This window comes from Platalea leucorodia (genome assembly GCF_965183815.1).
Source record: "Platalea leucorodia genome assembly, chromosome: 6".
Taxonomy (NCBI): Eukaryota; Metazoa; Chordata; class Aves; order Pelecaniformes; family Threskiornithidae; genus Platalea; species Platalea leucorodia.
Genome location: NC_138828.1, coordinates 40,448,011 through 40,460,312, shown reverse-complemented (window position 1 = coordinate 40,460,312; position 12,302 = coordinate 40,448,011). Strand labels below are relative to the sequence as shown.

The 12,302-nt window shown below is 36.7% G+C and overlaps 1 protein-coding gene across 1 annotated transcript in view; it reads right to left on the bottom strand.

Moving 5' to 3' along the window:
* The window catches only part of RXFP1 (relaxin family peptide receptor 1), a gene marked incomplete at both ends in the record, with an annotated part of 49,560 nt that overhangs the window by 13,706 nt on the left and 23,552 nt on the right, over window positions 1-12,302 (bottom strand). Inside the window, 4 exons of the mRNA XM_082315261.1 lie at window positions 678-749; window positions 2,374-2,445; window positions 3,739-3,844; window positions 4,681-4,785. Of these exons, the coding sequence (XP_082171387.1) occupies window positions 678-749; window positions 2,374-2,445; window positions 3,739-3,844; window positions 4,681-4,785 (355 nt within the window). The remainder of the gene's footprint in view (window positions 1-677; window positions 750-2,373; window positions 2,446-3,738; window positions 3,845-4,680; window positions 4,786-12,302) is intronic.

Here is a 12,302-nt window from a genome sequence, read left to right as displayed (position 1 = left end):
TGTAGATACCAGAATCATGGAAAAAGAAAGCCTGAGAAATGAAGGGGTGGGCAGGTGTACTATAAATGGTCTGGGAAGGTCATAACAGCAGCTATAATAACAGATAATCAACCATGCTCATGTGATGGAAAAAGAAGAGGTACAACATTAAAAAAAACTTTCCTCTTAAAAACACTTCAGAAACAAAAAGCTGAACGGAAGAACACAATTTATGTATCATCTCTTTCACTGAGCATTTGCCTTAAAAGCTAGAAGCATCTTTCAAAAAGCTGCTGCAAAATAAACAAAATCGTGTTCTTTTCATTACCTATACTGGGTACTTTGGTGTGCTTCTGTAAACCAAAAGGGTTTTGATTCATCAGAAGCTCTTGCTTTTGTTTCATTCTTTTTTCATTCTTTCTGACTTTGTGCAAGTAACTACCATATTGTCTCCTTCTTCCATTCTGCAGATTTGAGGAACCGGAGCCTATTTGTATTTTCAAAGTGTTGTCCTGTCAGATAAACTTGCACAAATAGCTCTTAATCTATCTTTGCTTTCTCCATCCAATCATTAAGTTAAAGACTTGGACCATTTTGCAACTTCCTAACATTGAATCAAATAAGAGTGAGATATCCATAGTGACTCTCAGAGCTCTTCCTGTTGCTCTTTACTTCAGTATTTAAAAAGCAATACTTACAGTTTTGTCAAGTTGTATAAACCTTTGAAAGCACGTTCAGATACAGCTCTGATTTTATTATTCTGAAGATACCTGAGAAGATACAACAACAACAACTAATTCTCTAAGCACATAAAGTCAAAGCAAGCATAAATAACCAATTAAAATCTATCAACTAAACTGAATGCATGTGTGGCACTTGAAAAGAAGCTGTCAAACTTGTTACATCTTAAATTTGACAATACCCATTTCACAGCTATAGGTGCGAAGACTGCAAATACGTGTTAGAAGAAATACCCCCCCTCCCAGCAGCATTACAAAATTCATTCAAAGGGACGCTTGGTTTGTCTGAGATGAACAACGAAGTGGTTGTACATGATCTCCTGTTTTAGGTCCTAACCTTGCAGTTCTCACCTGTGTGACCTGATCTGAACGCTTAGCCAGAACCCTGCTACAAGCAACAACATTTTGCATGGCAAATTTCAGATTAACATGTGTTTTTGAATTTTCTGTTGATAGTATAAGAGAATTTTCAAAATGCTGCATTTTTAAGATAATATAATAAAAATGTAAACCGAATCTTACTAATTTTCTGTAAACTGTGGAATACTAATTTTTTCCTTCTGTTTTTTTATCTACTTTGGTGAAATAATAAGTTCAAAAACATTATCAACTGCAAACCTTAAATCCTTTTCAAATAATTTTAAAGCATCGTAGTGTTATTCACTGAGTAATATTTAAATATAAATCCTTTTAATTAAATTACAGTTAATCAGGCACTCAGATGCGTTCCTGTTAAAAAGCAATAAGAAATCCGACATTGGCTTTTACAAAACGGGTTTGCGTCAAACACTGCTCAAGAGCTTTCTGAAAATGTGCAGTTATCGATCAGAAATGTGTGACATTAATATTGGAAACAAATGGTTTGTACAGATAGATATGGAAGTATTTCTTCTAGTGAAAACGTATCTTTCAAGACTTTAAGGGAATGATGGCACTTAACTTTGTGAACACCAGATGGTGCTGCAGTACAGCACAGTTTCCACAAATCTTACACTCCAGTGAGTTTTCTAGGAACCTTAAGTGCCTTGAATTGGTGACGCTGGAGCCCTGCTCTAGGCTTTTGCATTTAATTCTTCATTTCACTGATTCTATATAAAGCAAACTTGTTAAAGGCTATGATCTTTGAACAACACATATGTTCCACATCGTAAAACATAACACAGTATTGTGTTGCCATAACAATTTGGCTAGTTGGGGCTTTATCTCATTGGTACCAGACATAATTAGGAGTAAAACCAAGTGCCGTGTGAGTGAGCTTCCTATGACAATGGGAAGTTTAAGTTTCCAAACTTTTGCTTTGCAGAATAAATGGATTAAGTTACTTTAATCTCCTTTGGCATGTTACTGTTCATTATAAATGTAACTTCTTTCACACATGATGGAAGTTTAACATTTTTCTGGTATAAAATAGTCAATATAAAAAAATTAAACATGCAGAAATTATGATTTTGCAAAAAGATATGTCAAGTCAAGCTATTTGAGCCAAACAGGTTACATGATTAGATGAGGTACTGAACGGTAAGACAAAACAGAATTTTGAGTATAAACTGAGGGTTGTCACTTAGATGTTAAGCTCTGTGTGTATGTATGTGAGAGGGAGAGGATGAATAAGTAAGGCACTAAACAGATATTTTAAGTTGAAGCACTCCCTTACAGATTTTTAAGGTCTTGGTATTTCTTGAAAATGTCAGCAGAAAGTTTCCTTAGCAGATTCATCTGAAGAGACCTGTAGGAATGAACGCACACAGTAAAACTACTCTCCCAGCTTCCCACAGTGCTGCCACTTCTGTTATTAAATAAGAGCAGCTTTCACACTGCTAAATAATAAAAGTAACAAGAGACCATCTGAATATGCTACCTCTGTTTGTCTGAATATTTGTATCTATTTAAAAAGTAAGCCAAATACTTTATCATCAAAAAATATTCTTCCATGTCCCCAGAGCAACTGACAAAATAATAGTTAAATCTAAGAGTTAAAAAGATTTGAGTATAAACTAAACAACAGATTTATTTCAAACTTCAAATGCATATAGAGCTTATTTCCCAGTGCATGTGTCCCTATGCCCCCATCTCCATTGGGCACTGACTCAAGTGTCCTGACAAGAACAAAAATCATTCAGGGCATGGTTGGATTAGAAGAGAGTCCATCCCGAAAGCCAGCTGAACTGACTGACTGCTTTTTCTAAAGCTAGAACTGAGCCGTTATTTCTGAAGTCTCTGTTGACCCTGAGCCAACAGCCAGTTTAAATGTATATTTAACATTCTGCATCAATCTTCGTTATGAAGTATTGCGGTATTCGAAAACAGACCCAACAAGGAGAACCTCAGCCACACATGAGCACAAACTGGTACCGAACAGAAAGGTCTGTACCCCTACTCTACAGGGAAGATCCTCAGGTAAGGACAGGAGATGCTGCCCTCTGCTCACCACACAGAAAAAGGCCTCTCAAACAATGATGTGCAAACTAAGAGCAATATCAACCATTCCCTGATCTCTTCAAAAAGTTTGGCTTACACATTACACGTACACATCTGTATGATGACCCAGCCCAGATTAAATCCTTTTAAATATCAGCATATTCAGAGACATCAAATGAGAACTAAAAAGATTTTCTCAAGCAGGTAGTTCTACTGAGTTCAAGGTTATTGACTTTCTTGGCAGAAGTATAGACTAGGAATATTGGCAGGATCATAGAATAATAGAAAGGTCCTAAGCATTGTGTCTTAAAAAGAAACATTTCTTCTGAAGATTTCTTGAGATTTCCTGAAACTGTTGTTAGCTCAAGTCACTGTTACAAACATGAAATGATCACTTCACACAGAGTTTTTTAGTTCCTTTTCTCTCCTTTAATGTGGAGAAAATCTGTACTTAAAACATTAAAGGACTTGTCAACAGAGAGACACTATGCTTCCACAAGAACCAGCTGAGCCAGCTGGTCATAATTATAAGGCTATAGAAGGTCATAGGATTGATAGTCAAGCCTGAACAGAGCAAGAGACTGCTTTTCTCTCTACTTACATTATGGTTATGTTTGAAGAGACTGATGGGACAGCACGCAATTTGGCAGCATCGCAGAAGATCTCGAGCCCTTGGCAGGTACACCCTGCAGGCACAGCACCAGCCACTGTGCGAAAGCAAGAACGTGGTTGTGGCATGTTGGATGTGATGAGATGGGGAGAAATATGGTGTAAAAGAACAGTGAGCACAACGACAGATATACCAGGCTGTGTTAAACAGAAATTAAGACACACATTTTGATGTAACTGATTTTGACCTAGGAAGACTCTAACAATAAATATAAAGGGACACAAAAAAATTATGTTACCTCCTGACCTCTGTGCAAGAGCTTGTAAAAGCTCTTGAGCTTTAGGCTTGATATACAGGAATCTGGCAATTTTTCAAATTTTTTATGGCTCTTTTTTAGATTGTTCAGTCCTCTTATATTTACTAGAATGAGCACAATTCTGTCCAGGTGAAAATGGGATGAAAATGGGTCAGGAAGTCTTTGCTCCCTGCTCCCCCCATCTCTGTGCTTTAAGTTAGTGCTCACAGTAGACAGCAGAGTGAGAAAATCTGTATGAAGGGACAAATGCCCACAGAAGTGGAGGGGGTTTGCAAGAATCATTTGATGTACGAAGAAGTGAATTTGGAGGAATGTTGCCTTCATTTCACTCTGAAAGATGTGTGTTTTATGGTCTTTCCAGCTGTATTAATATATTCAGGTACACGTTTATATTGCCCTCCTAATTGGCATATGTTTGACAGTTCTTTTACAGAAAATGGATCACTCTTAATGGAACAGAAATTAGTATCAATGCATTTGTTCGTTTGAGACATTAATTCTGTTTTACTATAAATGAAACTGCACTATATTTCTCTCTCTGATAAGCATATTTGCTATGTATTTCTTTCTAGGAATCATCAGTAATAATCACACAAATAATATCTGTAATTACTTACAGCACTCAGGTGTCTTTAACTGAAATGGATACAGAGATTTCAGTTTATTGTATTTGTCTTTTGTATAATGTTTATCAAATTGCAAAGACCATCCATTGTTGTCTCCTAATAAAAGAACACAAACAGAAGACACATTAGAATAGAAATGTAGTTGCGTCTTTTTTTTTGCCTCAATTTTTCTCTCAATAACATGATTTTTCCAGAACATTTCATAGACCATTAGATGACCTTATCTTTATACAGCTGCTTAATCACAGATACATGCAGAGATTATGAGCTGCACAGTAGGAACAGTTTATTATACCTTCAACATCATTTTCTGTGACAGTTGCACTGAAAAAGTATAATCTTTTCCTTCAGAAATTTTTTTACATGGGAGTCTAAAAACAAGAGGCAACCATACTTTCCTACCTCTTTAAACGTGCAGGTTTGTCACTTTGTCCAGGAAAGCTCAAATGATTACTACGACTCCAACTACTTCTTTCAGAGGGCTGTTTCACACTATCACAGCCTATAATTTCTTTCCTGAAAACCTAGATGAAGGCCAAATGAACACTGCTTTTCAAGAGAATGGGTGATGTGGTGTAACATATTCAAGTCAGTGTAAGTTAAGCTTAATATGCATCTTCTTAAACAAAGCATTATTCCATATTAGCAGTTTGGTCACGGCGCATAGATGTACTGGAACAGAGCGGATTATGACCATAAAGGCGAAAATCAAAGTGCAGATCTTTCAGTTCCTTCCCAGAAATGGGGATTTCCAGATACAGTAGTGCTAGAAATAACTACAGACCTCTTCCTTGGAAGTCTGTTGTATATCTAACATCTGTAAATTAACTGATCAGGTAACCACTTCCAAAACAGGGCACAACTACACACCGCCAAAAAAAAAAAAAAGAATTTAACTTTTAAAAGTTGTAATCCAATTTTAGTTTTATTAATTTGAGTCTGACCTCTCTTCAGCTTTGAGTACACCTTTTAGTTCAAAACGTCTCATGTAATCAATATGCACCAGTAGCAGAAATGCTCCTTAGGATGGCACTCACTAGCTGGTGAGTCAAAGCATCAGTGATAATTGAAAGCATTACTTTTTAATGATACCTACTGTCAAACAACATTTATATGAGAACTCTGAGGATAGCTCTGCTTTGCTAGTCGTTACAGTCTTGGTTTCACTTTTATGATATGCTAGCAACAGTCTTCCCCCCCCCGCCCCTTTCACATGGTAATAGTTTAGTTACACTTAAATACCATTCCTCATGGACATTTCTGTATAAATTTTCATATTCAAGTAAACATTGCTACTCTATCTATTGGCTTCAAAATAGGCAGGGAGAAATAAAATGTATTTACTTCCTTGCAATTTTTCCCATTCTGAAATGGCATCTCCTTTTTCGTGCCAGATTACGACTCAGGTGTTTTCTCAGCTAGGCAGGGGAGTTACCTTGACAGCACCCACTGAAGCCTGCCTATGGAGTGTCAGCAGACGGAGCTGTTCGGAGAGCTGCCTGCCTGTTCGCTGCCTAAGCTGGAAAGATGTACTGCTGATTACATAGATATACATGCTGATTAATAGTTATTATGAAAGATTAAGTAACTTCAGGCAAACTACCTTTTACCTAGTTGTTCTCTTGCTATGCATAAATTGAAACAATAAAAGATTCAAAGCAACACAAAATCTCTGTCTTCAGGAATTTCTCCATTAAGAGAAAAGACAGACTTGAAAAGTGCCTTCTTCACTCAAAAATTAACATGAATTAGTTCATGCCCTGCAAGAATGCCAGCTTCCCACCCAGAGAAGGCATTTAAGCACATTTTACTAACTTCCTCGAGAGCACGTGGTACGCTCTGATGCATTGGCAGTTTTGCCAGGTTAGATCATTCAGCTGATATTCAGAAGCAGTCTAATGTATTTCGGACAAAATGAAAGGTGTTGGCAAAACCTGCAGAAATATTGCTCCTGCCTGTTCTAAATGCTCAGCAGAAGTTCAGTTTTAGGACCAGCTCACAAAACTGCAACATGGAATCCGTAATTGATGAGGTGATGCAAACTCATCCTTTGCCAAACGGTGAGTACCTTATAAACCTACCGCCCTGTAGTTAGGGCTGTAATGAGGTTTCCCCTATCACTATTCCTGAATATTTAACTGCAGCGCATCCATTGACTTTCATTTGCAAGACTGGACCCAGCAGCTGGGACTGAAGAAACTAGTAGCAACACAATGTATGCAGAGGAGGTGAGATTTAAGAAGAAAGGAGTTTTTCACTGAGGATTTTTAAACAGAAATTTGTAAAGATGTATTAAAAATGAGATTATTCTTGGAGTGTAATCATACCATATAAATATTTTGCAGTCAGTAATACAGTCTCAAAATATTTTTGGACTTTCTAATTCATAATTACATTCATAGAAGGTTTTGGACAACTAATCACTTATCTGCAGATTCTGAATATATAGTTAAAAGTAATAAATTCTAATCCTCCTCTAAGCCAGTGAAAATATAAAGTATCATTTTTCTTCATTTCCCTGCTTCTGACCCTAAAGAGTGGATAGACGAGATTTTATTCCACCTTTTAATGCCTTTAAAGTGCTTTGGCATGTAACAAAGCATGTACAAGAGGTGACCATCACTGCAGTTCGCATCTGCAGAGAAAAAGCATGAGCAGTGCCTCCTACACTAATGGGAACGAGGGAGCAGTTGACTGTGAAGGGGAAGTTCAGCAGCATTTTCAAGGAAGTCGAGAGGCAGCTGTGTATTTTTGCGTGGCCTTAGAAGGGGAAAAAAAGCACAGAAAAGGGAGAAGATGGATTATTTTGTACTGGAAGCATTCCAGTTGTCTGGAGTTTCTGGTCAGTTCGTTTGAAATAACAGGCTTTTCTCATGGCATTGATTTTCCTGCCTTCTACTAGAAATACAAAGGCATAACTGAATATAACAAAACAAGTTATTCAAAGTTTTCTGACATTCACGAATGTTTGCTTTGGGCCAAGTTTTGTGCCCAAGCCTGGGACAGTCTTTATTTTATACAAACTGTTTTGTCAAATCCCAGAAAAATGTGTTGTGCAAATAACTATATTCAGCACAACTGTTCAGTGAAGCACTCAACACCAGAATTGTAAATCACTTTGTGATCGTTTAGAGTTTATATGGTAGGTTTGTGACCTGTTTACCTCTGACGAGACAAGGTTCTCCAAACACTTTAAGAAATGACTGGTAATAGTACTGCTCTTGAAATCCCAAATCTATCATTTGGGGGAGTACAGCTCAGATGAGAAATTACTTTTTCCCAAGCCAGTTCTAAAACAGATTATGTTGGCTGCACTTCTGTAAAAATGAGATCTGAGAAAACAAGGCATCAGCAAATCTTTTCCTACGTGGGATAAGTGAAAGAAGTAATTGTAAACGGGACTTATCTGACTACTGATTAATACACTGTTCCTTGCTAAAAGTTGTCAATTGCCATTTCTGATGGGAAAGAGAATAAGTATGTTAATCCTGACAACCTACAGATTTGAATAATCTGTTCAGTGACAGATCCAAGAAAATATCAGCTTTACTCAATTAAAAATACATCTCTTATTTATGTTGGAGCTTATGAAAAGGACGTTATCTATACAGTTTCCCCCTTCTCGGCCATGTCTTCCTGAGTTATTATGCAGAGAAATGCTATCATTTAAATGCATAAGCACTCTAAAGAGACATTGTGTCACCCTTTGATTTTGCCTTTGCTGTTGGTGGTCATAACCCGTGGACATATTTCTTTCTGTCAGTTGTTCAAAGATACTTTCTCTTGCTGTAAGAAATGACTTCAGGCTTTTCACAAAAATATCTTCTAGTACAAGGAAAACCTGTATCCTCCAGACAAGAAGCAATTCTTTTTAAAATGTTTACAGATGAAGGAATATTATTGCCTTTTTCCACAGTGTTGGGGCCTACTGATACAGCCTAATAACTTACAGTAAGACTAAAACAACACTGAGTTTTTACAAAGAAAGAGGAGTGTTGCAATGCCTGGGAGTGAATTTCACAGCCCCAATTTAGATACCCAAGTGGAAAAAATGACGAACGTATAAACTGGACACCAACCAGTCAAGGCAAAGGCAATTTACCCCACACCAAACTGTGTGTCCCTGCACATTGACTGCTTCCTGTACCTGTTGGTTACTTTAAATGTAGCTTGCCTACTTCTATGTGACAGTGCAATCACAGAAAACCAGACAGGAATGAAATCAATTCAAATAAGGTTTACACTTCTCTGGATGAGCTAGATTACATGCTTACACGCGTTTATTCTTGATTTTAAAACAACTTAATTAATCCAGTGCAACTTTTAAGAAAACAGGCAGGCTCAAATTTCCAAAAGATAAATACCTTCTCAATATTGTAGCTTTGTTCCTGTGAAACACTTGAATAGCGGAGTTTTCCGGTTTATATAAAAATACTTTTAATCCATATAGATTAATCAGATTTTCTATTGTGTTTTTCTCAAAGTATTTATAATTTTTTAAATAAATGTGACAGAATAAACTGAAATAAGTTAACAGCATGTATACATCTATAAAACCTTGAGTTTCCTGAAAGTTCCCTTAGCAGTAAGCCATTACAGTGGAGACCAGAAGAGACAAAAACCTAGTGAAATGTAGAAGTTCCTCTTAGTTATGAACAATATTTAAAGATCTCAATAACGAAATTGATTAAAAGCCTCCAGCACTTCAGCAAAGTTATTCTATTTGCTGATATTTGCACATCAGTGTAAACCTGATTATTTCAGTGCCATATACTGCAGATGAATGGCAATGACAGTGAGAATAAAATTTGGCCATATACGAAAAACTTCCATGTGAAGCTTGAAAATTTGATCTTTTGCCAAGTATTTGCTACATTTTGAGCATGCTGCTGACTTTCAAGTGTTTTCTTTTTGCTTCATAAGCAGAATTTACTATCTAGGGCTCAAAACTGAATGGTGTCTCATACATTTAAATCTCACATTTTAGGTATGATGGAAAAAATTGCCGTGCCAGGAAAAAATGAGACCAACAGTAACATTATTCATTATTAGTATTAATTTGAACTATAAAGTCATCAAGCTCTTCTGCAATGTGCTGAGGCAAAAACGGGAAACAGACCCTCTGAAATTTCTCATCCCTTGTGAGCAATCTTGTGATATTAAAACATATATCTTTTGTATAGAGGTTTTGAAACATCCCATAGAAATTTAGATTTCTGCTATGGAAATCTAGAAGATGATTTAATGAATCTACAGAACTGAAATAATTCTCTGTAAGTTTATAGACCTTCAAAGAAACACATGAAAACAGCATGACATCTATATAGATTGTTATTACTTTCATCCTGTTGAATTTTATAGGCCCTTTTAAAAAAGAGGTACTATGGTATAACTTATTTAGGAAGGCAAGCCAGTCACCCGATGACTGCATGCCACACAGTAACAGATGAGGCCTGTGCTTTTAGAGGTAAATAGGTGCAAGACTTCAAACAGCCGCTCCCTGCCCCAGTTCTTTCAGAAACCTCTGTCTGTGATTTCCAGCCTATGAGTTAGGCAGAGCTTAACAAACATCTCTAAGTGAACTTTACATCTGGGGAGCTGAATGCTGCCTTTTGTTTGGAGACCTCTTTGGCCTGGGAGGAATACAATAGTAAATACATTTAGCCAGTGAAGAACTCCTCCAGAGACTCAGAAACATCTTAAATTAAATCTGCATGCCTGTTCTTGCTTCACTGGACTGGAACAATGTGGCTATGACACTGTAATTAAAAAACAAATGCAGACACACTACAACCATTGCCTAACTGCCAAAAAACAGTTTTGCAGAACTATCAGCAAAATTGTCCAGAAGCCAAATTGCTGAACACTGAGGAAACTTGTGCTCTCAAAGTAGCCTAAGCTACTTTGTTCCATTAACTACTACATAATTAAAGACGCTGCTTGTGAAAAAAGATAAAATGAAACACCCTAGCATGGTGTTCTTTCCATTCCCCTTTTATTATTGCTAGTAAGTAGAGTGGTAGTCAAATACATAACAGTAGTCACTGTTTTTTTTAATGCCCCATTCACAGTGCAACAATGCAGTCTACAGAGGTGCAAGCAATTAGGCCCAATGCGTGCAATTTTCATTTTGAAATTAATAAGAATTCCAAAGTATTGGCATTTTTAACAATTCTTATGCTAAAATACTTTTTATTCTAAACAGGACTTATACCTGTGTTATTTGCACATAACTATTTCCTCTAGAGATTTCTTAGTAACAAATGAAGAACCTATTCAACAACCAGTTCTGAGATGGAGCATAAGAACTATTCATTAGTGTGAAATGACAGTAACCCCAATTTTAAACAAAGCGTGAACCAATTCCCAATTAAGTTTAAGAAAAGAAGAATTAAGGTATTTATTTATGAGAGTTATATATCACAGAATGCATGGGAAGATACTGTCCTTTATATCTCCTGTTTCTGTGACCAGTTGCAGGAGATCACAACATAGATTTCTTCATCTTATCTAGGGGGGGGGGGGGAATCACTGCTAGCACACTGCTTCCAAACAGTCTTATCCAGTACTATTTAGGAAGGCTAGCACATGAGTCACAAACATTGTTTTTTTGAAACATCTCAGTTTTTCATTAGTTTCCTAATTTAGGTAAGTTATGATTCTTTGCTCACTGAAGACAGTGGGAGCCTTTCCATTGATTTTAGTGGAGTCAATCCAGGTCAGTTCTCACCAGGCTCAGCCTTGCCTCATAAGAGCAGGTGGTGTCACTGCAGATTCTATATCGGTCTTATTGTTTGCATTTCAAATTAGAACAAAACATCATAAATCTAAATGTAGTTATCTACATTGATTTTGACTGCGTGTTTGGGTACTATCAAACCCTAATGGAAGTTAGGAAAAACTTTTAAATCTGAAAGCAGGACTATTTATAAAGAAATGAGTGCACATGTACTTTAGATCCAAGGGATTTTCAGAACCTGTAACTATGGGATGCTGACACATAGTGTTAAATATATCAGAGACAAAGCAGTAGGGCTTAATCTTAAACTTCAAGACATGTCACAAAATATGTTGTCAAATTGGCCAGGTAGGGTGTAAAGTCCAGAGTTTCCCCTAAAAGGAGAAAAGCTCAGTACCTTTTGAGATCTGATTATGTTTCTATATTCCTCCATTTACAACTCTGCACCAAACTAAATTCAAGAGCTGATGGGTGGTTTTGGAACAAGAAACTTGAGGTAAGCTACACTGCAATTTACCGGGAGGCTTCTCCCCAGAAACTGGCAATGTATTAGCATCACAGCTAATTTACAGTTAAAATGAACAATTCATGCTGGCTATCCAGAAGAATGGCTGGAATATTAGGGTCAATTGCAACAAAGATCTTAGAAGATCACACAGGAAAAACAAATATTCAGTCTCTCAGTGATTTAAAATTTAACTGTATTCAGAATTTTGGAGCACTTTGTAATTAGCATGATATGGCTACAAAATAACTGACCCAGTGATATGTCTAGAAGAGATAATTACACAAAAGTTGTTAGACTGATAACATCATACTTTTATCACTGCTTGTAATAGTACGAAAATTTAATTCAGAGAAAGCTGACCCTTAT